The following is a 27,866-nucleotide window of genomic DNA, read 5'->3' on the forward strand; positions in this document are numbered from 1 at the left end:
TGTTTGAAACTGTATATATTTCGTCTTATTAACATTTATTGATAAATTATTTTGGCTCATCCATTGAACGATATTATCCAGACTTTCATTAATTTCCTGTTCAAAACTTTCTTTATTTTTACATTGTATTATGAGAGTCGTATCATCAGCATATTGTACACATTTGCACTCCACAGAGTCAGGGAGGTCATTTGCGTACAAAAGGAATAATAGTGGTCCCAAGATACTACCTTGCGGTACTCCACATTTATTTATTTTATAATTAGATGAATATAATAGTTTTGTATTACCACAGATTTTGTTTATTTGAACACACTGATGTCTATCATTTAAGTAGCTTTGTAGCCATTGGTGTGCATTTCCCCGTATTCCATAATTTAGCAGTTTATTTAAAAGTATTTTGTGACTAACGAGATCAAACGCTTTAGACATATCGAGGAAAATGCATGCCACTGGGATCTTCCTGTTTAAACTCTCAGTTATTAGTTTTGTCAGAGTAAAACAAGCTAATGATGTAGAGCTGTTCTTTAAGAATCCAAATTGTTCGGGTTTTAGTATTTCATGTTTTGAGACAAATTGGTATATTCTTTTGTACATTACTTTTTCAAATACTTTAGCTATGATAGGTATAATAGTTATTGGCCTGTAATTATTAGGGTCTTTTGTCGACCCTTTTTTATGTATTGGCTTTATCACTGAGTATTTAAGTCGTGTTGGAAATTCTCCTTGTAAAAAAGACAAGTTTATTATGTGACTCAGAGGTCGCGACAAATGTTTAGAACAGAGTTTGATTACTTTTGTATTTATTTCGTCATAACCAGTAGAATTAGTGTTATTTAGCTGCATAATAATTTTACGTATTTCAGAGTCATCTGAGGGATAAAGGTAAATGCTGTTTTTTATATTATTATCTATATTTTTATAAGAGAGAGATGTGTTAGGTGTTTGGTTAGTTAAATTTATGAAATACTCATTAAATTTTTCTGCTATTTCTTTTGCGTCAATGTATTCAGTATTGTCAATTTCTATACTATTTATTTCACTAGTTTTATTTTGTTTTGTTGGTGCTGTATATTTTTTTATTATATTCCAAGCAGCTTTACATTTATTTTTTGAAGTTATAACATATCTAGAGTTAGTCAAATATTGTGCCTGGGCAATACATTTCTTAAATAATTTATTATAATTTTTGTATTTGACCTTGTTTGTTTTCTTATCACCAGAGTTCAGTCGATATGATAAATATAGAACTCTCTTACGAATGCAGCACTTCCTTATACCTCTAGTGACCCAGTCGTTAACCTGTTTATTTCCTGTAACTTTAACTTTAATTAATGGAAAACATAGTTTATAAAATAGAGTAAGCGTGTCATGAAAGGAATCAAACGAACTATTTGTCTCAGTACTGTCAAGTATGTCATTAAAAGATATTGATGATATGCACTCACAGAATTTTTTAGTGTTCTCTTCACTAAAGTCACGCTTAAATTCAAACCAATAAGAGAGCTTATTTTTATTGTTAGCGCCAATCGGAGTGTCAAAAGTTATTGTTTGACAGGTTTCATGGTCAGATAGTCCCAAATAGTGTAGTTCGGCTTTTACATCCGATATATTACTAGCAATTACATCTATACAGGATTTTTTCCTTGTAGGTTTTAATATATGATGGTTCAAATTACCATTATCTAGGATCGATTGGAGTTCCTGCGTTGATGGATTTTTCGTGAGTAGATCTATATTCCAATCGCCGCAGAGTATTATGCGCTTTTTTTTCTTTTTAATTAATATATTGGTCAGACTACTGAGATTTTGGAGAAATTGGTTAACATTGGAGTTAGGTATTCGATATATGCAGACAATAATGGCATTAATGGATGGTATTTCGGTAGCGCAGTATTCAAAAAGGTATGGTATTGGTTTGACAGATAAGGCTATCGATTTATTTTCCAGATAATTTTTTAAGAGAATACAGCTTCCACCTCTTCGCTCAGAACTTCGAGAGTAAGATGCCACTAATTTGTAGTTTTTTATGTTCAAATTTGATTCAGAGCCATTTTTCATAAAAGTTTCAGTTAAGCAAATCACGTCAATGTCACCAATTTTTTGTGCAAGGTCCTCTAATGAGAGTTGAAATAATTCCTGTTTATTTAGAATACCTGCTATATTTTGGTGCAGTATAGTGATTGGAGCATTAGGCGAGTCAGTTTGAGTATTATTTAAGAAAAAACTGTTTTCTACTATTTTCAGAGTCAGAAATCTTAGTATTGTTATTTATGTCATTCAATTTGTTAAAGTAATATGTTATTGTTCTTTGAATAAGCGTCCTTTTAGAGTTTTTATTATTAGTAAGCTTTTTGCCAAAAAAGTTATGAAATATCAAGGGTGTTTTTGTGTTATTTTTGACAATGTAACGTTTATTATATTCCATATAATCAATCTCTACGTTTAATTGAAAGCATATCTTTCGTAAATTCTGAATTCTAGTTATAGGAGTATTAATATTAAATTTATTTCTCATAGTATTTACAAACTTACAGTTATCGTAATTTTGACTTATCAAATTGATGCTATTATTCAGTAATTTCACGTTTAAATGAGGATTATCAAAAACATTGAGTACAAAGACTTGATATCGCTTAAGCTGGCCTAAAGCAAAACTTAATTCAGATAGCATAGAATACGGATTTTTCTCATTCGATCCAACTCCTAAAATAACAATATCATCCTTATTTAGACATTTGAGTAGGCCATCGCAGCTACTAAGTACTTGTGCCGTAGTCGCTTGTGGTTTTACAAACGAAGAGACTGCGTATACATCATTCCATTGATTTTGGCGCTTCATCCTAATTTCGCTTGCTAGACCTTTAACCATTTGATCTCCCAGTATCATTATTTTTGGAGGTATGAGATTATTTTCCATCACTGGGGTTACTACTTGTTGGGTAAGTTCATTCATGTCCTTCTTGTCATTATTATTGCCACTACTTGTCATCAATTTTTGTGATGTACTAGAAATCAATTCATTATTTAGTAATATGTTATGTTCTTTCGATATGGGAAAAATTTCTTTATTGATCTGCTGGTTAAATTCATTTTTCTCCAACTTGTCACTTCTATTTTCACTAGACTTTCGAGAGTTGTTGTTAAATGGAGAGAAGAAAAATCTGTTAATTAGGTACATAAAAAAACAATTCTTATTTGAACGTTATTGCGTTTAGGCAGTTATTTCGTCTGACGCCTTTTCTGAAAGTACTTTCCCAATAATTTAGCTGTATTTTCCAAAAATTTATTACGGGTTAAGATAATAAAGCAACAAAGGAACGTATACTGCTGTTTAATTGTTGTTGTTATTGAGAGTGTGTGTGATGCTATATTGAGTGTATCATTGTATGGAAGACAAGCTAAACCCAAAGCTGTGTGATTTCGACGCTTTAGAGAAGTTGTCGTTAAATCGAGTGACATTACATGGAGTTTACACTGTATCATTATAATGTAAATCACGGGTATAAATATAGGTACCACGATTAATATGGTGATTTTGAATTATCGATATTTTGACTTAGTTGCATAAGTCGTGGTCACCATCGGACTACATTAAAAAGTACGTAAAGACATTTGCGCCATTATACGTCCAAAAACTTACACGCCCTTATTATCTATTTTTATTTTCTTCACAGGATATGATATAATGGGACAAAAAAAAACAAAAAAAAAAATTAATATATTATATTTAATCCTTAATAGCTGATACATTACGAAGTAAATGTAGCTATTTACAAAAAAATCAAGGACTTAAGATAGTAGCAAAATACAAATCTAGGCATCCGTAGCAAACGTAAGAAAAAGGCAATCTAGATTGATATATTTTAGGTACTTACTACAAAACAAAACTCATTAATAACTTATTAAAACCATTTGGCATTAAATTCGAAAAGTGGGTAACAAAATCTAAGTTCTTTGATTTGTTGTGCCACGATAAAAATAAAAGTCTACAGCACAAGCACTTTTTAATCATCAATCATTTTAAATCAAAAGAGGAAGGTTCTATTCATAATACTAATTTATGTCTCATAATAAACTTAAAATTTTAAAAATTGCTCAAAAATACAGACTAACTTTTTATATAAAACAAAACATTAAAAGCGGCATCTTTTAAGAAAGATAATAATAATTTAACAACAATAATTGTTTGAAAAATTATTGTAAATCAACACTGTAGATGGAAAAGATCAGGATCATTTCAAATTTTAAGCCTGAAACACAATGCGCGGCTACAACGTGATGCGAGGGCGATTTGTCCAAATTTACTTCTGGAACTTGTATTACATAGAACTGTATGAAGGCATCCAAACTACGAATCACGCATGTCATGAGCCTCGCTTTCTGGCGTCGTCACACGATTCTGTGTTGCGTTCATACAATTCTAGCATTACAAAACGTCCGCGCGCACGCATTCGGTCCGTGTGACGTTCGTACGTGCTTGCCCGTCACGCACTGTGTTTGTTTCAGCCTTTAAGATTTAAGCTCGTTTCTCCTACAAGTACGCACATTCACCGGGAAGAAAACATTTAACTCTATAAGTGTAGCTAATACCAAGAACATCGCGTACATCGCCAAGCACGCCCTGCCCACGGCTGCGTCTAGCTTGAACTTGTTAAACCAGAAAGTCAAGTACAGCAGCAGCAGAGTCGACAACAGCGATATGGCGGAGTATTCGAGGCCCATCGAGTTTATCTTCACCTATTAAAAGAAGAGAAGGTTACACAAAGAAAATATGTAAACAAACAGTAAACGCAAAGCAAAACAATGCACATTTTATCAATTTAAGAATCAGTAAGAACATTTAATTATGAGAATCTCTACAATATAGTAAAAAACATAAAGATTTGTACATTGATTGAAAATAGTAAGTATACATACAGTAAGCATATACGATTTGAAACTGGTGAGAGATTATTCATAATTAAACTATGGGCCCAAATCGCACAGCAACATAATATCACACAGATTATTCGCAGCGTATTTGCAAATTAAAAATCGCTTTAATAAATATCATAAAATGTTAATAGAGGTCTAACCCAATAGTGGCCAGGTTCGGCTGGAGTCAGCGAGGCTTTGATAAGCCAGGGTAATCCTAAACAAAGAAGTATGTCAAAGGTGTTTGATCCAATTGAGTTGCTTATACCCATTGATCCGTGTCCTGTAAAACACCAAGATTTATGCACAACTTATAATGTAAGATTTCTGACCTTTTGATTCTAAAGTAGAATGTCAATCAAATTATTACAAATATTGATATACCTTGTTTAGCAACAATTACGCTGGAGACAGCCTCTGGCACTGAAGTTCCAGCAGCTAAGAAAGTTATCCCCATAACTGAATCTGGTATCATCAGGGTATCACCTAAACACGAATTCGGTTACAGTATTTATCATCGCAACTAAGAAGAACTCTGGAGTAAATTTTCGAGATCTTACCAATAATTGTAATCATCCATGCAACAATATACGACAATGATCCAATCCAAACGATGCACATCATAAAAGTTAGTGGGAACCAATTTTTGAATCGAGGTTTCTCACAGTCAGGAATCGTAAAGAGAAATACGAGATGAATAGGCCAAGTTATTATCCATGTTATCTGCAAAGTGTATATATTATCCATAAGTTAAACGAGAAAAAATTGATGTATAACAGAGAAAATATTAACTTTTTGATTAGTTACCTTTGTGAGTTTACTCCTTCCTGTAGGCCATTTCCACAATGAGTGTTCATATGCGTCCACTGTTGCTTTGTTTCCTTCTTCTACATTTCCTTGGTTTACCTCTTGATTATCTTCTTGACATGCGATTTCCATTGTACCAACCTTAGGGTCAGCTTGCACATTTATAGTATCATCATCATTTTTACTTTTCTCAATCGGAAGAGAGGTATCTACTACTGCTTTCTTTTCATTCGCATCTGTATAGAGAGATATACTTTTGACATTACCATTGTGTTGGTGATGATCTACCGACAACTCATTCTTAATTGTTGACGATGACTTAGAATCTTTATTTTCTGCAATTAAATATTTTAGGCAAAATAAAGAAATTAACGTTTATTAAAATTACTACAAAATACTGAAATCCTACAAACCATTGTCAACTGGCAATGTGGTATCTTGTTTTTCGTCATCTTTCTTTATCATATCGGAAACGCATTTCCAACTTCCTGTTGTAACAAAGACAATTTTTTTAAATAAATAAAAATTCAACTATAAATCTTGATAAATGTAACAAATCTCACCTTTAGCAAAGTTTTGTATGGATTTGTCATAATACATGATACAAATATAAACTCCGTACAATAAGACCAATAGGCAGGCTTCATACCACTGTACATACTCATCGTGCATGATACAGATAAGGATAGAGACGGTAATGCCGTAAGCTAGACAGTCTCTGGTCAAAGGCCACCAGTCTAATGGTACTACCTGGAATACAAAAAATTGTGATTAAATTGAGGAAGTTACTTGTAGAATCGATATGTAAGAAGGTTCGATGCCGTGTAGAAATCAAAGGTATAAGGGTTTAATAAAAACTGCCATAACCCTTTCAGGTTAGCCCGCTTCCATCTTAGACTGTATCATCACTTACCAGGTGAGATTTCAGTCAAGGGCTAACTTTTATCTGAATTAAAAAAAACAGAATTTCTAAAGGAAAGTTAAAATAGTGCGCTATACCATCCCAGCTCCTATACCGCAACAGGCGGCAACTGCTAGAATGTTGAAGACAGCTGATCCCACGATGGTGCCCACACCGATATCACCTTCAGTGATGAATGTCCCGATTACGTTCACGAAGAGTTCAGGTGCCGACGTAGCTGCTGCCATGAACGTAGCACCAGCTACGTCGTTTGTCATATTTAATGCTGAAACGAGAAACATACTTTGTTTTAAAACTTCTATTATCTACTTACTACATTGATGTATCGATTATAAGCTATTTTAAGCCCTGACCACTGGCGGCTTGGATCCAACCCACTCCGCTAATAGTGGGATCCATTTTACCATATTTTTAATCATGTTTTTTCTTCCGTTACTTTAGTTGTCTGCTGTTTCTGTTCTTTTATTTCTCTTTTGTTTCTGTTATTTAATTTTTTTGTTGTTTCTGTTATTTTTTCTGTTGTTACTGTTATTTTATTGTTTGTGGTTTCTGTTATTTTGTTTTTTTTTTTTGTTATTTCTGTTATTTTATTTTTGTATACATTTTTTTAAATGAGAATAATAAATGAATGAGAGTTACTACTTTAAGTAATGGTAGTTTAGATATTCTTAATACCTACATGTAATACCAAGCTATCTTTATGCCTAATTTCATCCAGATCAATCGGTTCAATGGTTGAACCATAAAAAGGTGCCAGATAGACAGACACTTTCGCGTTTATAATATGCCCGCGATTTCGTCGGTGTGGATTTAGGTTTTTAAAATTCCGTGGGAGTGTTTTGATTTCCCTGAATAAAAAGTAGCCTTCTCCAGGATGCAAGTTATCTCTGTACCAAATAGATGATGCCCGGGACTTCATCTACGTGGACTTTAGATGTTTTAAGAATCCCCTAGGAGCTGTTTGATTAACTGGGACAAAAAGTAGCTAATATGTCCTTTTCTGGGATGTAGGCTTTCTCTATACCTAATTTCGTCAAAAACGGTTAATCAAATGGATTGTGAAAAACTAACAGACAGACACACTTACTCATTTATAATATTATTAAGTATATATGTATAGACATGGTAGATAGGGTGTTCGCATAAAGAAGCATGGTTCCGGTACCGACAGGTCAGTGGGGTCGGTATCGCTCGGTGCGTGTAAAATGCCTTATGTTATTTTATTAGCCCCCGACCCAAAAAAAGGGGTGTTATAAGTTTGACGTGTGTATCTGTGTATCTGTCCGTAGCTCCTAAACTAATGAACCGATTTTAATTTAGTTTTTTTTTTGTTTGAAAGATGGCTGGATCGAGAGTGTTCTTAGCTATAATCAAAGAAAATTGGTTCAGCCGCTTGAAAGTTATTAGCTCTCTTCTAGTTATTGTAACCCTCACTTGTCGGGGGTGTTATAAATTTTTAATTTACACTTGTACCTATTACTCTTTTCTCTCTTTATGTGATAACTCATAAGATAGTATGGGGCTATATTACCCGCACCGATCGGTCAGTACCAGAAACCTGGCTCTCTATGCCAGCACCCTAACAACTTACCCGTGCATATCCTATCGACGGCAGGTACAAAAAATTTATCGCAGACGACGGCGAGAGCCAGAAAGAGGTAGATAGATATAAGTGCGTGCAAGACAATAGCTCCATGTTGTCTCTGTAGCTCCGTGAACAGCCCCGGAGGGAAGTCATCGATGGCCGGCGGAGTGCAGTTGCGGATGTAGCCGTCTGAAACTAACACGATATATATTTTAATAGCTCAAATTCAAAGCATTTGGGTATTCAAAATTAGCTGATGCCCGTGACTTCCTCCACGCGGATTTAGATTTTCGAAAATCCCGTGAGAACTTTTTTAACTTTATGGATGAAAAGTAGCCTATATTACTCTCCGGGTCTTTAACTATACCAGTGCAAAAAATCACATCGAGATCCGTTGCTCCGATGCAACGTGATTGAAGGACAAACCAGCAAACCAACAAATTAACACACTTTAGCATTTATAATATGGGTAGTGACCGATACTATTCTACTTTTAGATTGTTGATTCACTTATTGATTCTCAATTGTTGAATTTGTTAATCAATGATGTAATCATGATAATTAATTACGTAAGCTTATAACTAAAGCTACGATAGTCCCAATTGCACCCTGGTCTGAAAATAAATCCACAACAACATTAGCCGGTTATTCACCATTTCACAATATCGCTTAAACTTATCAAAACTAACAAAGCTGTTAATGGAACTCATTTTTTCACCGTTATATTTTATAAAAGTTTATGTTTTAGAAAACTTTAAACTTGTGAGACATCTCCAATAATGTATTCTGGGAGCTTATAATAACAAGTGTAAATTAAAAATTTATAACACCCCCGACGATCCAAAGTATCTGAGATTTCCAAAACATCATTTTCAAATAAATAATTATGTATTTAGGCAACGTCCATCTTGACAGCTTGACATTTGTCTATTGACATAATATTATGAACCTAACGGTTATCTAACCTTCTTTTCTACAAGAAAACTAGAAAAGAGCTGATAACTCTTAAACGGCTGAACCAATTTTTTTAGATTATAGCTAAGAACACTCTCGATCAAGCAACCTTTCAAACAAAAAAAACTAAATTAAAATCGGTTCATTCGTTTAGGCGCTACGATGCCACAGACAGATACACAGATACACAGACACACAGATACACAGATACACACGTCAAACTTATAACACCCCTCTTTTTGGGTCGGGGGTTAAAAACGTACACAATTGCCATTAAAAGAATTGCTATGTTTACTTAGCCTAAATGCGGACATTATCAGTTTTTTTCTGAAGTAGGTATCTACGACGTACGTGGCTACAACTGCATCCGCATGGATTTAAATTTTTCCTTTTCCTTTGTAATGATAATCTATTTTATATTGTACAATTGTTTATAATAAATATTGAAATCATTTTCCTGTTCATATACAGTGTGTTTAACTGGTACAGTATGGGGAAATCCAAAACCATAGAAGATACAGGGGAATTGTCTTAGGAACCTTTAGGTCTTTTTTTGTGAAAACAATTCACGCATTACCAAAAAATTTACTATGCCAAATTGTATTCACTTAAGACCTAAGTCCTTAAACAGTTTCCCTGTAATATCTATGGTTTTGGATTTCCCCTTACTGTTCCGGTTAAAAAAAACACATTGTATACCTATCGTTTATTCCGACTGAATCTGTCGCCTTTATTTACAGTCACATGCAGAATAGAAAGAAATTATGTGCAAAAAAGGGTTACGTATTTAGGGTTGTTACTATCTACATATTTTTAAAATACTTATCTAACTAGTTAGTCGATCTACCCCGGCTTCCTAAGGTGCAATTTACTAATGAAAAGTGTATTAAGATTTTCAAACAAACACCACTCTCTTTTTGACTCTTTCAGTGGATTTTAAAAAAAATCTTTCATACAAATCTTGTCCTCATATTAAAAAATACAACAAAAAATTGCCACTTCCGCTTTGCAACCAGCTGGATCCCTGGACTATGTCAGTTTTTCTAGTTTTTCTAAAAAACTCCTCATTTCTAATTTGACCACGAAGAGAAACTTCGAGCATATAGCTCTTTCCATCGTCCGCCAAGTAACTTGCTGAGTGTTTCTTATCTATATAGAAACAAATAAATATCTTACTTTGATACGTGTATTCATTATTTTGTAGTGCGATGTTACCTGTGAGTTTTAGCATCCTACTATATTTTGTAACTATCAATTAATTCGCATAAGTAACTTTCAGAATTTAACAAAGTGTTGACCAGCTCGTTTATTTAGGTAGGTATCTATTAGCTCATTTAGGAAAAATCACTACCCATTTCATAAATATTTGAAAGTGTTTGTTTGTTGGTTTGTCCCGCAATCATGCTGTGACGGATCAACGGATCGGCGTAATGTTTTGCATGATTATAGGTAAAGACCTGAGAAGAGTGACATAGACTACTTTTTATCCAGGAAAACCAAAGAGATTCCACGGAATTTTAAAAAAAACTAAAGCATAATGTGTATCAGCTAGAAACCTTAGCTGATGTACATTACATCATCCAATACTGTTTTTATCTGTCCAATTTTAATATTCTGATGATTTAGCGTTATTGCTATTTTAATTATAAATTAATAGTAAAATCTTGACAACCCTAGTTGTTATTAAGTAATACATCACACGCACAGTATCGTGCGTGAGCGTATACCGTTACACAACGCTAATTACCATATATCTTGTAGTAGAAAAAGTTAGATTGTCACTAGGAACAGAAAACTGTAGGTGCACTCATCATGCAATCGTTTACTTTTACTAGCATCTCACGATAGTTATTGTTAGCTATTAATTGGTGGGCAGCGTTACAGCCCAGTTGATTAAGATGGCAGTCTCCTATTTGGGGGACAAATACCTCTAGCATTAAACATTTGAAAAGAGCAATCGCCGAGTTTCTTGCTGGTTCTTCTGGGTGGGAACAGCATTCCGAATTAGTGCTAAATTATTCTCACAATTCAAAGTACTTGCAAAAGATTACTTCAATAAAAGTTTATACTGTTCTATTTTGAAATATCTCTTGCTTGGAATCCCGCGGGAACTCTCTATTTTTCTGGGATAAAAAGTAGCCTATGTCCATCCCCAGAATGTATCCTAAGTCTGTACAAAATTTCGTTAAAATCGGTTTAGCGGTTGAGCCGTGAAAGCGTAGCAGACAGACAGACACACTTTCGCATTTATAATACTAATATAGAAGATAATGTAGCCCATGTCACTCAGGAATAATGTAGCTTTCTACTGGTGAAATAATTTTCAAAATCGGTTCAGAAGTTCCAAAGATTATTTCCTAAAAACTATACCTCTTTATAATATCAGTAGGTATAGATTAGAGATGATGATTACTATAATCCCGAGAAAAATCTCGGGATCTAAGATTTTTCTTAGATCTGCCCTAGCATATCATTATTATTAAAGGAAGTGTTAAAACAATATGCCGATTAAAACATATAGGCACCCATTCTTAATCATCAATTCAATAAAAATCAACCTCTACTGAACTATGGGGTCAATTAATTTAGCCTCCAGACCTCGTACCCATAAAACATTAATTTATTTTAGGTAAATGTATTTTATGAAAACGCAAACTCAAAATCTAGTAAATACCGAAACCTACCCTCATAAAAATACATCTTCTATTTAGATATTAGGTACTAAATGATGCCCGCAACTTCGTTTGCGTGGATTTAGGTTTCCAAAAATCCCGTGAAAACCCTTAAATTATCCGGGATAAAAACTACTGTCTCCACGATAGAAGCATTCTTTGTACTTGTATCTGAATATTTTTTCTTAAAAAACAAAATGGCGGATTGTATGCGGTTCAATGTGTGGGCTGAAAACTTTTTTATTCAAGACTCTCGAATGGAGTCTCAAAATAAAGAATTTTAAAAGGCGAGTACGAAAATATATAGCTACATTTACAGTCTGTAAACAAAATGGCAAATTATATGTGTTTTACGGACTGAAAAACATACAATGTAGACCGCAGAATTGGAGATTATAGAAAACTTTTAAATTACATACTTGTTTCAAGTTGTGATTTATTTTAATCATGAGGTATCTACTTAGCTACATTGTTACATAATGGATGTAGATACTAACTTCCGGTAGAGAGGGTTCTTGAAGAGAAGTACCGTCTGGGTTATCAATAAACTCTATTGTGTTGGCGATTGTATTATCTAAAGTACCCAGATTATAACCTGGACCGAACGACCTTGATTGTTTGACTCTAGTACAAATATGACCTTTATTCATATACCTACATGTTTTTTTGCGAAGGAAGCGTTTAAAAATATTTTGATGAGATAACTAATTTTTTTAGGGTTTAAGAAGGTAGGTATTTTAGCAATAAAACTTTGACTGACAACTAAAAATACGTTAAAGCAAAGCGAAGCCGGGGCGAGTTGTTAGTAATTCAAAGTTACGAATGATGTAGGTACGTACGGTTAAATGAAGGCATCGTTGATGACAAACAAACAATGTAACTTCCTCTCTAAAAACGCTCCGACAAATAGCAAAGTCAACATAAATTGTCTCAAATGGCCTCTGCGTCAACTCGCCTAACCGGATTAACCGATTTTAGAGAATAACCTGAACATCTCATGAATATAGATATGTTGCGGGCACATCGGTCAAAGCCAACTCTTCCCGGGCAGTGTCCTCTTTACGTAACATCTGAATAAGCGGGATTTGTGAATGAAAATAATAATCGTAAGAAGGTAGGTTTTATGAGCGGTGATAGCCTAAAGGTTAAGACGTTGGGTTCCAATTTGGAAAGTCGGTTTCGGTCAAGGGCACGCACTTCAAACTTTTTGGAGTTGAGAGGTGGTTCCGACATCAATGGTTTTATGCAATGAAATGTTTTAATGCGAAGGATCTTGAGGAAGCCTATGCGGTAAAGAGTCTATAATGTTCTCAAAGATGCTCATGTTAAGAGGAGACCCACACTCAAAAGTGGGCCGGCGAGTGGTTATGATGATATGAATAAGAATGAAGATTCCAATTATGGTTATTAGTTCAGCAATCTATCGATGCACTGAAGGATACTTCACTCTGACTGAAGGAAGATGGTAGTTTTACCTATTAATTATTATTATTCATCATTCATCATTCGTTTCAAAATTCATTAAATTCAATTCAATTCAATTCTCATAAGGCTTTGTTTCTTGAGGTACTTTACAATACACAATAATACACAATCTACTCTCTTTAGGAATATGTAGGTGATTAAAAAAACAGGTTTCTGAAATTTTTAAAAATAGCGAGCAAACGAGCAGGCGGGTCACCTGGTGTTAAGTGATTACCGCCGCCCATGAACATTTGCAGCACCAAAGGTGCCGTCATGTGTTGCCGGCCTTTCAGGAATTTGTTTGTTCGTTAATCTGACTAGTTCCCTCTAGCACTATTCGTGTAGAAGTAGTTTTGTTCTCAATTTTGTGTAATATCTTATTAAACTCGATGAAATTTTGCAGGCGCATTCTATAAACTGATATCTGTCTCTATGTTTTGCCAAATATGCGTAGAAATATTAGCTACATGGGTTCAAAAATTTGTATGTAAATTCGAAAATGAGAACTACGTTTGTATGGCGTGCGCTACGAATAAACTCTTCTCAAATTAAAACCACAGGCTTACTTAGAATATGCTAGAATAAAAAAGCTAGTCTAGCTATCTAATTACTGTATAATATGATGCGTGCGTAGAATGGTGCCAAGAATACAGGCTTCGAATGCATTTCCATGCTAGACCGCCCGCGCCAGGCTGATCGTGAAAAAAATTGAGTCAGCCGTTCAATTGCCAGAATATGAGGTAATTAATTTGAACTAAATTTACAGCTCTAAAAAGAGTGCTAAAAACCTGTCAATTTAGTTTAGTTCAGAGATAGCGAATTGACACCATTATCGAGTTAAAATATGCCGTAGTAGGTACCTACAAATCGCGTGCTACCTCACGCCGTAAGCTGGTAATATGCCCCTTATAATTTTTGATGTGATGATAATATCTCATCGTGTCGAACAGAGCGTGCCTCATCTCATTGAGATACCGCCAAGTGCAATAAGGAGGAAATTGACAGATGAAAGAAGACAGGAAGTCCGCATTAAGTGCTTCGATAGTACAATCTCTATTGGCCGCTAGTTTTCTAGAAAATGGGATCAAGGGTCTTTAAGCACTTACTCCCGATGAGTGCTGCGTACTGTAAAGAATAGGTACTACTACCCACGTAGTTGAGACTAATGAACTAATAGTTAGAATCTTTGTAATTTGCGGGTATTTTTAATAAGGGTGCTTGCATAAAGAACCGGGTGGTGCTAGGCGGTACCGATCGGTGCGGGTAAAATAAATAATGTATCTTTTTGATAATATTACTGCCAAAATTAAGGTGAGCCTCTGATGCCTAAGATAGTAATAATATAATTATAAATTGCCAATTGATCCCTTGGAAATCAAACCCATCGAAGTCTCGATGCTTTGTTAGAAGTTCCTTAACTGTCATGGACTGTGATCAGGGTGCCAAATTGACCAGACGTGACGTTAACTATTAACCCTGAAAAGTTACAGTAACTAAGCCTTAACTAATACAAAAACAATAAGAAAAAATGGCAACCGTGGAAAAACAATAAAATTATCAATTGTCTTGCAGATAAGACAATGCCCCCATCCTGCTTCCCCGTTTTCTTAAAAAGGAGCATGTAATGAAAGCTTAACAGGGCTCTCCCCGTCACTCGCTTCATACAATCGTAGTTCCAATTTCATTTGAATATTAAGCAACCAAAGTCCATGAAATTTTGCAGACATATTCTAGAAACTAATATCTGTGTCTGTGGTGTTTTAGATTTTTCTAAAGATATGTAGTTTTAAAATTACAGGGGCTCAAAGATTTGTACGAAAATTTTTAAGACTGCGTAACTTTGAAACCGAATATTTTAACAGAAATCTGGAAAACCACAGACATAGATATTAGTTTCTAGAATATGTCTGCAAAATTTCATGGACTTTGGTTGCTTAATATTCAAATGAAATTGGAACTACGTTTGTATGAAGCGAGTGACGGAGAGACCCTTCTTAAATCTAATATTGTGAGTAATGTTTCAGAATCGAGTGGGGAGCGCTGTGGTCTTATAAAGAGGTCCAGAGTTTGATATCCTTAAAAGGCTATTTAGGAATTTCGGTATAATTTCGAAAATATCTCTGATTTGGTTTGGTGAGAGGCTACAGCTGGGGCTAGTTACCACCCTACTGTTAATATTATGGTTTGCCATAATATTAACCGTAGAATATTAACCATATTACATAACTTTGGCATAATATTTTAATAATACACTTATAGGTCCTTTGTAGCACAATCACACCGAGGTCGATTGTTTTTAACCCCCGACCCAAAAAGAGGGGTGTTATAAGTTTGACGTGTGTAACTGTGTATCTGTCTATGGTAACGTTGCTCCTAAGCTAATGAACCGATTGTAATTTAGTTTTTTTGTTTGAAAGGTGTCTTCATCGAGAGTCTTCTTAGCTATAATCCAAGAAAATCGGCTCAGCAGTTTGAAAGTTATCAGCTCTTTTCTAGTTACTGTAACCTTCACTTGTCAGGGGTTTATAAATTTTTAATTTGCACTTGTTTCAAGTCTATTAGATATTGACAATAAGCAGAGCGAACTAAAGTGAAGGAACTCTCGGTTTGATCCTGAATCGACGATATGTTTATACTCGATGAAGTATTAGTGACGTGAAATCAAAGAAAAATAGGGCTACCTTAGGACCCACCTAGGGTCAAATGTACTATCATGTGACGCCTGCCAGTGACGTCGACGTTTTGTTACAAGTTCCCCTGTCATGAACTGTGCACTAAGCCTAAGATAGAGCTGATCGCACTTTGGCTTTGCTCATAAAACGAGATAGATTTATGACAGCGATATAAGCGCTGTCTCGTTTTTAACCCCCGACCCAAAAAGAGGGGTGTTATAAGTTTGACGTGTGTATCTGTGTATCTGTGTGTCTGTGTATCTGTGTATCTGTCTGTGGCATCGTAGCGCCTAAACGAATGAACCGATTTTAATTTAGTTTTTTTTTGTTTGAAAGGTGGCTTGATCGAGAGTGTTCTTAGCTATAATCTAAAAAAATTGGTTCAGCCGTTTAAGAGTTATCAGCTCTTTTCTAGTTTTCTTGTAGAAAAGAAGGTTAGATAACCGTTAGGTTCTTAATATTATGTCAATAGACATAAATGTCAAGCTGTCAAGATGGACGTTGCCTAAATACATAATTATTTATTTGAAAATGATGTTTTGGAAAACTCAAATACTTTGGATCGTCGGGGGTGTTATAAATTTTTAATTTACACTTGTAACAGTGTCGGTCTGAGCAGAAACAAAGTTCGCTCTATAGATCTTAGTCTTGGATGCTATAAAAACTATACGTGTCAGCCCTAGCAAATTGTCAATTGTTAACCGGATGAGGCGCGCTCCTGTACCTCCCCTACTTCTAACTTTAGGAACTGTCCGACGTAAGCGGCCCGTTAAACTCGGCCAAAGACGTAATATAAAATCATTTTAATTAACCACTTATTCCTTTTCCAGGACCTAGATGAAGGAGACGGGAAATTGTACTTGCTCCGATACTAACAGAAGAGTAGAAGAAACGATGCTCTGTGATAGTAGGTATATATACAAAAGTGTACCTTTGTGTTTGTCAATCATCACCTTTACACAGTCCATCGGCTTGGTTAATTTAGAAGACATATGGAAATGAGATAGCTTGTATTTCGAAGACGGATATAGGCTACTTTTTATCCTTGAAACGTGGGAGTTTCCACGGAATTTAAAAAAAAACTTAAATGCACGCGGATGAAATCGCGGGCATTCTCAAGTTATTTATATGACTGCGATAAGAAAAAGATGAAAATAGGGGAAGCGCAATGGCTGAGAAGACTTTTCCGGCACATCCAATGGTCAACCTTGCTATCCGACGACATACGCTGAACCATCGATGAACCTATATGAAGGTAGAAGATGGACTGGGATATTTAAAAACTGCTGGCTGAATGTAATTAGAACATAATTGGAAAAACCAAATTATTTGGGATTATAGTATTTAAATAAAAGTAGAGAGCTCACTTGGAGAAATTGTAAATTGTAAACTAGGTAATGCCCGTGACTTCGTTCTATTTTTTATTAGCATGAATTTTGACCTGGACAAGTCTACGGGCGACATTTCGAAAAACACCAATTTAAATATGGAATCCTAACTGGTATCTACGTGGTAAAAATAGATGTATCTTTACATTGGAAAATTCAAGAGTACGAGTCAGTTACTGAGGAGGTGACTATTTCCTCCAAGTAACTAAAATGGTGTTGACATTAAGTATCTATTAAATTAAAGTTAAAAAATCTGATTCCATATATAAAACTAAGTATAAACTTTTTTGCACTCGCTGACCCTTAAATTTTTTTGGTAATTAATAAGTAGTGCCAGTGTCTGCAAGATATCTTTAAAAATATAAAAACTAATATTATAAAGGAGAAAGTTTGTATGTGTGTGTGTGTGTGTGTATGTTTGTTACTCTTTCACGCAAAAACTACTGAATTTGAATTGGGCTGAAATTTAGAATAGAGATAGATTATACCCTGGATTAGCACATAGGCTACTTTTTATCCCGGAAAATCAAAGAGTTCCCACGGGAATTTTAAAAACCTACATCCACGCGAATGAAGTCGCGGGTATCAGCTAGTGATAATATAATATTATGATAATATTATTTTAAATTTGCACGCCACGTTATGGCAGATTGTGCTCGAAACAAAAGAAATAATTTGTGTACTTCCCTACAGTCGGCAAATAAATGATTTGATTTGAAAAGTTTGCACGAACTGCAGAGTGCAGAGCCTGTTCTGAGGTGATATGCTCAGATTGCAGCATTAATTAAGTAGTTGAAACCTGGAGTATTGTTACAAAATTTATATCTGATACTACAACTGTACCGTGTACCGTGTACAATAGTCTACGTTTGAAAATCCTGCTAACGCGTCTACATGTGATCCTGTTTGTAGTTTGTACTTTGTATACAAAAATGTATTGAAACGCGGATAAATCGTTGAGGTGTTGTAAAATTTTCTATGTATTCCGTAATAGCAACAACTTCTTTTTCTGCCAATAGGAGAATTATGACTGTGGGGCAGCGAGGGGGCCTCAAAATTTGGCAGAAAACATCTTAATCGAAATAGCAACCCACAGTACTCGGGGGCCTCAGCGCCACATCGTGTCGTCTAGGCTTGGAGGAAACTTCTCGCTGTCGAGCATAATAGACGGCATGATTGGCAGTAAGACGAGCTGGAGTGTGATGGCCTCCTTCTGTGAAACTGTCATAACACTGAAGGAGGCCGCGGAGCGGGTGCGAGAGCTGTCCGCTGACGCTCACCCACGCTGCAGAAGAAGACAGGGGAGAAGAAGGAGACATTACGCTCATCTTCTCCCTCACTAAAACTGTGCCGGTTTAACGCTGAGACGTCTCAGTCGCATACGACACCCGGGATCCTGAGACGCCTCTAACCTGACGTGGACGGCACCGCTGGGTTTTTTAGTGGGTATGCTATATGAATGCAGCATCAAATGCATTGCCAGTGAGCCCCACATACCCGCTTTTGAGCGGCATGCGTAATTGCATTTTTACCAGCGGAAAAGAAAAAAAAAACCCACAGTACTCAATCATTGCTACGAATGAAATTATGGATAGGTTTCAATGTGATATAATATAGGGCACGAAACAAACTCTGATATACACCAACTCAAAACTTATCTAAATTGACATGTTTATTGTCTATATTTACTGCGAAAATTTTCTGCAGGGAGAATTATGGAAGGGATGGCAATATATTAAGGCAATATATCACGTCACTTACTCCATACAATCGTAGTTCCAATTTCATTTGAATATTAAGCAACCAAAGTCCATGAAATTTCACAGACATATTCTAGAAACTAATATCTGTGCCTGTGGTGTTTTATATTTTTCTAAAAATATGTAGTTTTAAAATGACAGGGGCTCAAAGATTTGTATGTGAATTTTTAAGATCGCGTAACTTTGAAACCGAATATTTTAACAGACATCTGGAAAACAACAGGCACAGATATTAGTTTCTAGAATATGTCTGTGAAATTTCATGGACTTTGGTTGCTTTATTCAAATGAAATTGGAACTACGTTTGTATGGAGCGAGTGACCGAGAGACCCCTCTTAAAAGTTATTAGTATGACTGAAACAAATGCAAAGTGCGACGGAATCCACATGACAGCATGTCACACGAAACGCGGGCGAAAGCGTGCATAGAACACTCTACAGTTGCTTCGTGGGCTTACAATGTGAATGCCTTCTAGGAACTGGGGGTAAACATAATATTGATGTCATGGTTTGTGTGTTTCAATATACCTATTCCAAGCGAAACAAACGACAAAGAACATCCTTTGATAATTGTAATAGAAATAACTATAGCAAGATTTTTTATTTAAATAAACTTTTACAAGTGCTTTTGCGTTGTATTTAGAGTAACTTTTTTATTTATTTACTATCTGATCTCATAATTTTGAATTAGGATTGAGGAATTGGAACCAATTTTTTTTATGAAACAATGTCGCAAAGTTTGTCTATCGATTAAAAAAAATACCCAATCGGTTCAGAAATTTCGGAGATTTCAGTGTACATAGGTAGAAAAAGGCAACTCCCCGATTTTTGAAAGTCGGTTAAAAAGTAGTCTGTATTACTCCTTGGTTAATTAATCCTCTACGTGTCTGTGAAAGTCACGTCAAAATAGATTCAGCCATTCCGATGATTAGCCCGTTAAATCGAACAGACAGACAAAAGTTTCAAAAACTTGTGATTCAGTTATGGCACAGTTCAATTAACCATAATAAGCGCTTTTAATATGAGATAGTTATTTCGAAATTACAGACAGATACTTCAATTTTATTTATTAGTATAGATTAATACCAAAAATAAGTAACAGTAAAAAGAAAAAGATAACAAGTGGACCCGTAAGAAAATCTTTTCAAGAAATCGCTACTAGTGACCCTTGGCAGATAAGAGCAGAGAGGTTACAAAGACAGAAGAATCAACATAAGTATAATATTAAAAAACAAATATTATAACGGCTAAAGGAAAGATGCTGTTTCAGTGGAAGTTTGAAGATGTAAATAGAGAAAAAGAAGAAGTTGGAAAGATTCATTTCCAACCTAGAAGAAACCAGCAAGAAAATTGGCTAACGCACCAAGGACGAGAAATAATAACGAACTGTTATACTGATGGCATAATTAATTTGATTGAGTAAAATAAGTATGTTCATCCGTAGCCTCATTCAAAGTTACTCACTTCGCGATTGTTAAATTGACCCAAACGTACATAAATGGTAAATTGACGGTCGTGTTTCTAAGCATAATTTTGAATCCAGCCTACAGACTACGTTTATATTTTCATCGATCATGATTTGAGTCTCGATTTTAAGAAACTTTGAAATTGCTAGGACCTTCCAATCTACAATTATTTTCTGTACGCAATAAACTCAAATATATAAAAAATAGCTCATAAGCGAATTTAGAAAGATTGACGTAAATTGAACAGCCAATTAAAATAATTCAGACATGACCATTAAAACGTAACAAATTAGCCATAAAATGAGCGGTTAGCATAAAACATTCATTTTACAAATTTTCAAGTCAATGCAGGGATTCGTACAGTCAATGATGCGTATCTAACGAGTATAAATATATAGTGCCTATATGAAGTGACATATGGTACCTTATCCTCGGTCAATTCGTCGGTTAGGTACACATCTAAAAATACCTATCGAGAAACCAGTCAATTATTATCAACGACATCAGACTCTTTTCTCGAGAGTAGTTCTAATTGTGAGCGCGGATCAAACCACCGAGTATGTAGGTTGTCAACATTTACCATGCCCATTGTCCAGGCTGCCACACCCGTAATTTGTGAATTTACTCGGGATTACGACAATTTTCGGGCATTCAATAATGGAGCTCAAGAGATCTTTATTCGTGCGTGTAAAATGGCTGTAGGGAGGGATTATCGCTGAAGCACATACCTGCCGCATTGTAGGCCATGACGCATCTTCACTCTTCCATACTTACGGGTCGCGAGCTGGTCTCACGGATGCCACAAGCCACTACATTCACTTAGAATAACAGGCACTCGGACCGCTATACAATCTTCTCCCCTGCCCATTAGCTTCGCAATAGTGTGACCTAGCCATTCACAGAGAATTGGACGCACTTCCGACCTGTTTCGATGTATAACCTTGCGGGTACGCGGCGTGCACTTCACGGCCCCGGCTAGGGACGGGTACCCACGGCAAAATGTGAACGTACCTCGCTCGGAGGCATTCATCGTGGTGGCGGAGAGATCGCGCGGAGACGACCGGGAGCGTCGTCAGTGGCGTCCAAATGCCGCGGGCAGCGATCGCCGGCACATAATGGGCCTGGCCGAGAGCTCGTCAAAAGAAGAATACGGGAGCCAATTATTTATTCTCATACAATACACGTACGTCGGGCGGCGCTCGGGCGCAGTGATGGAGTGACTCCGAGCGCGGCTCCTGCCCCAGCACATCATTGTGTATGAATTGCCATTGATCGAATTGATTTTTTTATTAGATGGTTTAATTGGTGTGGCTCTATTATATTACCAGTGGCTACTATCAAACGTTTCCATGGTAAGGAAGGGGTTAAGATGAAAACAGATTATAGATGACTCTAACGTAATAACATTAGACTAGACGATGCCCGCGGCTTCGCCCGCGTGGATTCAGGTTTTTAAAAATCCCGTGAGACTTTTGATTTTCCAGGACAAAAGTATAGCCTATCCGTAATAGCCCTTCCCCGGAATGCAAGCTATCTCTGTACCAAATTTCGTAAAATAAACTGATGATCCTTTAAAAATCCCATGGGTTCACCAGGATTTAGGAATGCAATTCCTTACAGCATCAGCGATGAAGAGTTGGGTCCTCAAGGTCAACGACAAAATCTTTGCTTGGTATAGATACCTACCTACAATATCAATTTAAAATCGTCAGTTTCTAAATCCCACCAGCTTTGGTGGTCAGGTCCCCTGCAGCATCAGGATTGAAGAGTTGGTATCCAAGTTTTTTATGAAACAATGCCGCAAACCTTTATATCAATTAAAAAAACCGGCCAAGTGCGAGTCAGACTCGCGACGAAACCGAGACCGAGCGAGGATTCTACCTCGAGTATTTTTTTCGACATTTTGCACGATAAATCACAACTTATTATGTATAAAAATAAGTTTTAAAATGTACAGGTTAAGCCCTTTCATAATAATATGACACCCCATCTTACTTATCTTAGGAAAAAAGGAACCCTTATTTATAGGATCACTTTGTTGTCTGTCAAGAAAACCTATAGAGAACTTCCCGTAGGCCAAGAATCATGAAAGGCAGGCAGGTAAGTCTTATAGCACAAGTAAAGGAAAAACTCCGAAAACTGAATTTGTGGTTACATCACAAAAAAAAATATTGTTTCAATTTTCAAAGTAAGATAATTATACCAAGCGAGGTATCATATGAAAGGAATTTACGAACCCATAAACGAACAAGCAAGCACGCACAAATAACTGCTAAGCTTAACTTTCTGTAATTGGATAAATCCAAATCCAGACTTACATTATAAACACGAAAGTATGTCTGTTTGTCTGTCTGCTAGCTTTTCACAGCCCATAAATATAACAGATATTGACGAAGTTTAAAAAAGAGATTAAATCCAGGAAAAAGACATGGGCTAATTTTGGTTCTGGAAAATCAAAGAGATTTTCAAAAATCTAAATCCATAATATACAGGTGCATCCTGGAGACAGATTTGGGCTACTTTTATCCCAGAAAATCAGAGCCATTTACATCTTACTAATTTTCAGGGATACGGGTTTTTAAAAACCCTAAATCCACGCGGATGAAGTTTATAGATATAAAAAAAGATTCCAACGAATTGAGAACTTCCTCCTTTCTTTAAGTCGGTTAATAAAGAAATGTCATGACGGAGTGACTTCTTGATCTATACGAAAGTTTTTGAGGAATTCCACCTGAGTAATGCAGGCACGGGTCAGGTAGTTTCAAATATGTAGTAACTAATTATAGTAGTAATTTTCAAAAAATTACTACTATAACTAACTGTAACTAATTATGGTAGTAATTTTCAAAAAACAAACCGTGAATGAAAATGCTCTGTAACTAGATCTTTGCAGTTGCCTCGGCTCTGATTTCTCTAATCTGCTGGGTTAAGAGTTCATCCATCTTCTCCCTAAAGGTTCCTGACCACTGAAACAAAGTGGAATGGAGATGTGTTTTGCAAACCAGATCATATTATTTATAGATAGGTACATCTAAAAATTTAGACATTATCATACGGCACATTTCACTCATTCGTAAAATACCATGGCAAATTGTCGTCGTTTTGCTCTAGATTAGACCTAATCTAGATTAGTAGTTCAATATAACGCCAAAAGACGTCTGACCATCCTAACTCTCCGTCCAGTCTTTTCTATCTCATATCTCGTATATTTTTAAAAAGCCAGAAGCTTACAATATCAGTAGTGAAACGAAAATTGAGTAGTCAAGTTGATTAAACGACGAAGAAACGAGTTTTCTAGCATAGCCCATTCAAAAAACTTGATAGGTACTATTTTTGGATTACCCACTATCCATAATTCGGTATTAGAATTAGTAATCAGTAGTCAGTACTTATCAAAAGTTTAATTTTCCCCGCATCACACAAAAATGTGTAGGTAGGTTTGGGCTACCCACTATCGGTTTCCGATGATTAGTCTGATTTGAATCGTCATTGAATTTTACAGCATAACTACTATAGTTATTTGCCTAGCTCTTTTACAATCCAGGAAGCATTTGTTGAGACGGAATTTTAATTTTTGCGTGAGATAGACTTAAAATTTTTATCAGTCATTAAATGTCATTTTGTAGGTCTGCTGAACATCTCCGATCTGCTCCATTTCAGTGGATATGCAACCTAAGCGCCTGGCGCACTTCGCCAATTACGTTTAATTATCTGGATGCATGATTAGTACAATAATGTATCTTTTACTATTCTAGGATATACAACTGATGTCAGTTGTATATATCAGAAAATATATCAATCCTGAGAGGCAAACAATCCATAATCCTACTAATAATATCAATGTGAAAGTGTGGATGTTTGCATGTTTGTTACTTAATCACGCAAAAACGGCTGAACAGATTTGGAAGAAATTCGAGCTTTTGACATGGAAAAGAACATAGGCTACTTTTTATCCTGGAAAATTAAAGAGTTCCCATGGCATTTAAAAAACCTACATCCACGCGAACGAAGTCGCGGGCATCAGCTAGTAAGATATAAACTTGAAACTGCCAGACTTTCTTAAAAGTCTGCAATGCTTCAACTCGATCAGGACAAGAACTACGATCAAATAAATCTGTTCAGTAGTTTCAGGTGAAGCGTGCTCACTGCAAAGACAGACGAAAATTCAAAAAAAAAAATAGTTTGGTATCTATATCGATAATAATGTTTCCTCCGGTTAAAATTTTCGAAATGTATATTTTAACGTCACACAAAAATCTATATCTATTTCTATACTATAATATCTTTACTAGTAAATAAAATTGAAGTGTCTGTCTGTTTGAACGGGTTAATCTTCGAAATTGCTGAACCTATTTTAACGAGACTTTCACAGACAAGCGGTAATTAACCAAGGAGTAACATAGGCTACTTTTTTAACCGACTTTAAAAAATGGAGGAGTTGTGTTTTTCTACCTAATCACTGATATCGATCGTTTTTTAATCAATAGAGGAACTTTGCGACATTGTTCCATAAAAAAGGATTCCAACCCCTCAATCCTGATGCTGCAGGGGATCTGACCAATCCACGCGGGCGAAGCTGCCGACATTATCTAGTAATTAGTAATAATGTAATTTGATGAAATTTTGTACAGAAATAGCTTGCATCCCGGAGACGGACATTGGCTACAAGTAGTTCAAAAAATCAATACGTTCCCGAGAAATTTAAAAAACTTAAGTCCACGCAGACGAGGTCGTGGGCATCAGTCATTCCAAAAAACTTAGAAATGGTGTCCTCATCAAGCTACGGGACTCTTAGTGAGTCTGCATCGCACTTGGTCGATTTTTTTATATTATTGTTATGGTCAATAAAAAAAACCGGCTAAGTGCGAGTCAGACTCGCGCACCAAGGGTTCCGTACTTCAGTCGAATTTTTTCGACATTTTATAGCATAAATCAAAAACTATTGTGCATAAAAATAAAAATAAAATCTGTTTTAGAATGTACAGTTAAAGCCCTTTCATGTGATACTCCACTTGGTGTACTAATTTTACTTTGAAAGTTGAAAATACTAGTAATTTTTTCATGAACACATTTTAATTTTTTATTGAGATGTAACCACAACCTCACCGTTTTCAGATTTTTTCCTTTACTTGTGCTATAAAATCTACCTACCTGCCAAATTTCATGATTCAGGTCAACCGGAAGTACCCCCTAGGTTTCTTGACAAACACGACAGACAGACAGACAACGAAGTGACCCTATAAGGATTCCTTTTTTCTTTTTGAGGTATGGAACCCTAAATAATATGTATTTACCTACCTACTATATAAAAAATATATAGGTGCGCAATAAAAAGGCACTTACCTACTTAAATACTGCAAAAAAGAATTAAAAATCTTTTTAAAAATACACTTTTATTTCAGATATGTACTAAAATGAATGACCACTTCCCGGCTTCATGAAAACGCTGAACATTATTTAGGTATGTACCTAGTACTTGTCAAGACAAATCCAAAGAGCCCAAACATGACGGAGTTATGTTGAGAAGTTGAGGAGTTCCTATGGCCACCTTCCGACTCCATCATAAGACCACCTCTATCGTATCATATTATTACACTGTCGTCGAAGTTACATAGGTATTCAAAATTTCAGCATAATCGGTTGAGGGAACTGTTCAAAAATTCAGTTGCAATATTTGACCCCATGCTAACACAGTTTGTGATAAAAATAATGAGTTTTCGTTTTGTTAAGAGATTAGCAACCAAAACTAAATTTCAAGTAGGTAGTGGAATGTCCCCCACTTGAAGATCCTTTAATCTTTCATAATCTAATGTTTTCAATGGAATATTTTTGTCAAGCTGATAACGACATTACTACTACAATGTAATCCTCGGAATATACTAATACGGACATTTTGTTATATTTTGCTACAGTTACTAAAAAAGAGCTGATAACTTTCAAACGGCTGAACCGATTTTCTTGGATTATAGCTAAGAACACTCTCGATTAAGCCACTTTTCAAACAAAAAAAAAACTAAATTAAAATCGGTTCATTAGTTTAGAAGCTACAATGCCACTGACAGATACACAGATACACACGTCAAACTTATAACACCCCTCTTTTTGGGTTGGGGGTAAAAACAGGCGTCCAACAAACAGCGAAGCTTCCTTTCTGTTTGCTGTAAGTATGCTCGCTTGGTGGGGTTAATTATTTAGGAAATTTATTAAGATTGCTTGCGATGGTTATTTTTTTTAAATTTATATTTATATCAGGTCAAAAATTCTTATTAGTAGATACATATAACATGTCCACCCAAAAGGCAATTGTTTAGGCCATTTAGTATCAATTGTGACTTATTTACCTAAGCCAGCACACAACTTCTATTTAGTATTATTTATTATTAAACTATACTTACTGTCTATCTAACTAGATGGTTCCCGCAACTTAGTCTTTTAAACTTAGATTTTTAAAATCCCATGGGAACTCTTTGATTTTCCGAAATGAAAAGTAGCTTGTGTGTTATAAAGGTACTTTCAGCCAAATCGGTTCAGTCATTGTGACATGAGTAACAAACTCTGAAACATCCAAGCATTTTTAATAATATTATTACGTTTTGATATTTTAATTTTATAACCTTTTCTAACATTGTGTATTCATGTTAACCTATTCCTACTAAAGTACTTATTTTATTCCTTAACTAGCTGACGCCCGCGACTTCGTCCGCGTGAATTTAGTTTTTTCGAAATCCCGTGGGAACTCTTTGATTTTCCGGGATAAAAAGTAGCCTATGTGCTAATCCAGGATATTATCTATCTTCATTCCGAATTTCAGCCAAATCCGTCCAGTGGTTTTTGCGTGAAGGAGTAACAAACACACACACACACACACACATACAAACTTTCGCCTTTATAATATTAGTGTGATTTTGATTAATGCTTATTTGTTTATTTACCTCATAGATTGCAGCCATTTTACAGTCATTGTACCGCTGCATTGAACAATAGTTAGGTACTTGATATTATCAACCTGATTAATTTAGTAACAAAATCACCTCCCGCATTTTTAATTTATCATAGTTTGTTGATTGCCCATTCAATATAGATATTTCGTATTTAGATATCTAAAGATCTATGTAATTGATGTCACACATAGCCAAGCTATCGGCATCGATGTATACGGTAATCCCCTTTAATCCATTTTTGGATATGACGAAAACACGCTGAAATTCTATATTTGAAAGGTCGCCACAACGGAATATACCCAGTAGGTAAGCTCAGCCA

At 35.5% G+C, this 27,866-nt stretch overlaps 1 protein-coding gene across 4 annotated transcripts; it reads right to left on the reverse strand.

Moving 5' to 3' along the window:
* Nucleotides 1-3,711: 3,711 nt before the first annotated feature.
* Nucleotides 3,712-21,809, reverse strand: LOC123880261 (sodium/potassium/calcium exchanger 3). 4 transcript variants are annotated; one of them, XM_045928297.1, is made up of 10 exons: nucleotides 21,618-21,809; nucleotides 8,238-8,420; nucleotides 6,724-6,911; nucleotides 6,288-6,474; nucleotides 6,138-6,212; nucleotides 5,725-6,059; nucleotides 5,478-5,640; nucleotides 5,302-5,403; nucleotides 5,079-5,200; nucleotides 3,712-4,740 (listed from the first exon to the last, which is right to left on the reverse strand). In XM_045928297.1, the coding sequence occupies exons 1-10, from the start codon at nucleotides 21,634-21,636 to the stop codon at nucleotides 4,513-4,515; spliced, it is 1,602 nt and encodes a 533-aa protein (XP_045784253.1). In that variant the 5' UTR covers nucleotides 21,637-21,809; the 3' UTR covers nucleotides 3,712-4,512. The 4 variants fall into 4 exon arrangements, with proteins under 4 accessions (XP_045784253.1, XP_045784254.1, XP_045784251.1 ...); XM_045928298.1 differs by having other exon boundaries at nucleotides 5,725-5,960; nucleotides 8,238-8,426; XM_045928295.1 differs by having other exon boundaries at nucleotides 8,238-8,426.
* Between the last annotated feature and the right edge of the window lie 6,057 nt (nucleotides 21,810-27,866).

This window comes from Maniola jurtina, chromosome Z, assembly GCF_905333055.1.
Source record: "Maniola jurtina chromosome Z, ilManJurt1.1, whole genome shotgun sequence".
NCBI classification, from domain to species: Eukaryota; Metazoa; Arthropoda; class Insecta; order Lepidoptera; family Nymphalidae; genus Maniola; species Maniola jurtina.

Bases quoted from the DNA above. Each gene is read 5' to 3' on its own strand.
- LOC123880261 (XM_045928295.1), bottom strand. The intron at 6,213-6,287 runs GTGAGATTTGTT...TTGTTACAACAG, and splicing joins CATACAAAACTTTGCTAAAG to GAAGTTGGAAATGCGTTTCC. The intron at 6,060-6,137 runs GTTTGTAGGATT...ATTTAATTGCAG, and splicing joins CACATTGCCAGTTGACAATG to AAAATAAAGATTCTAAGTCA.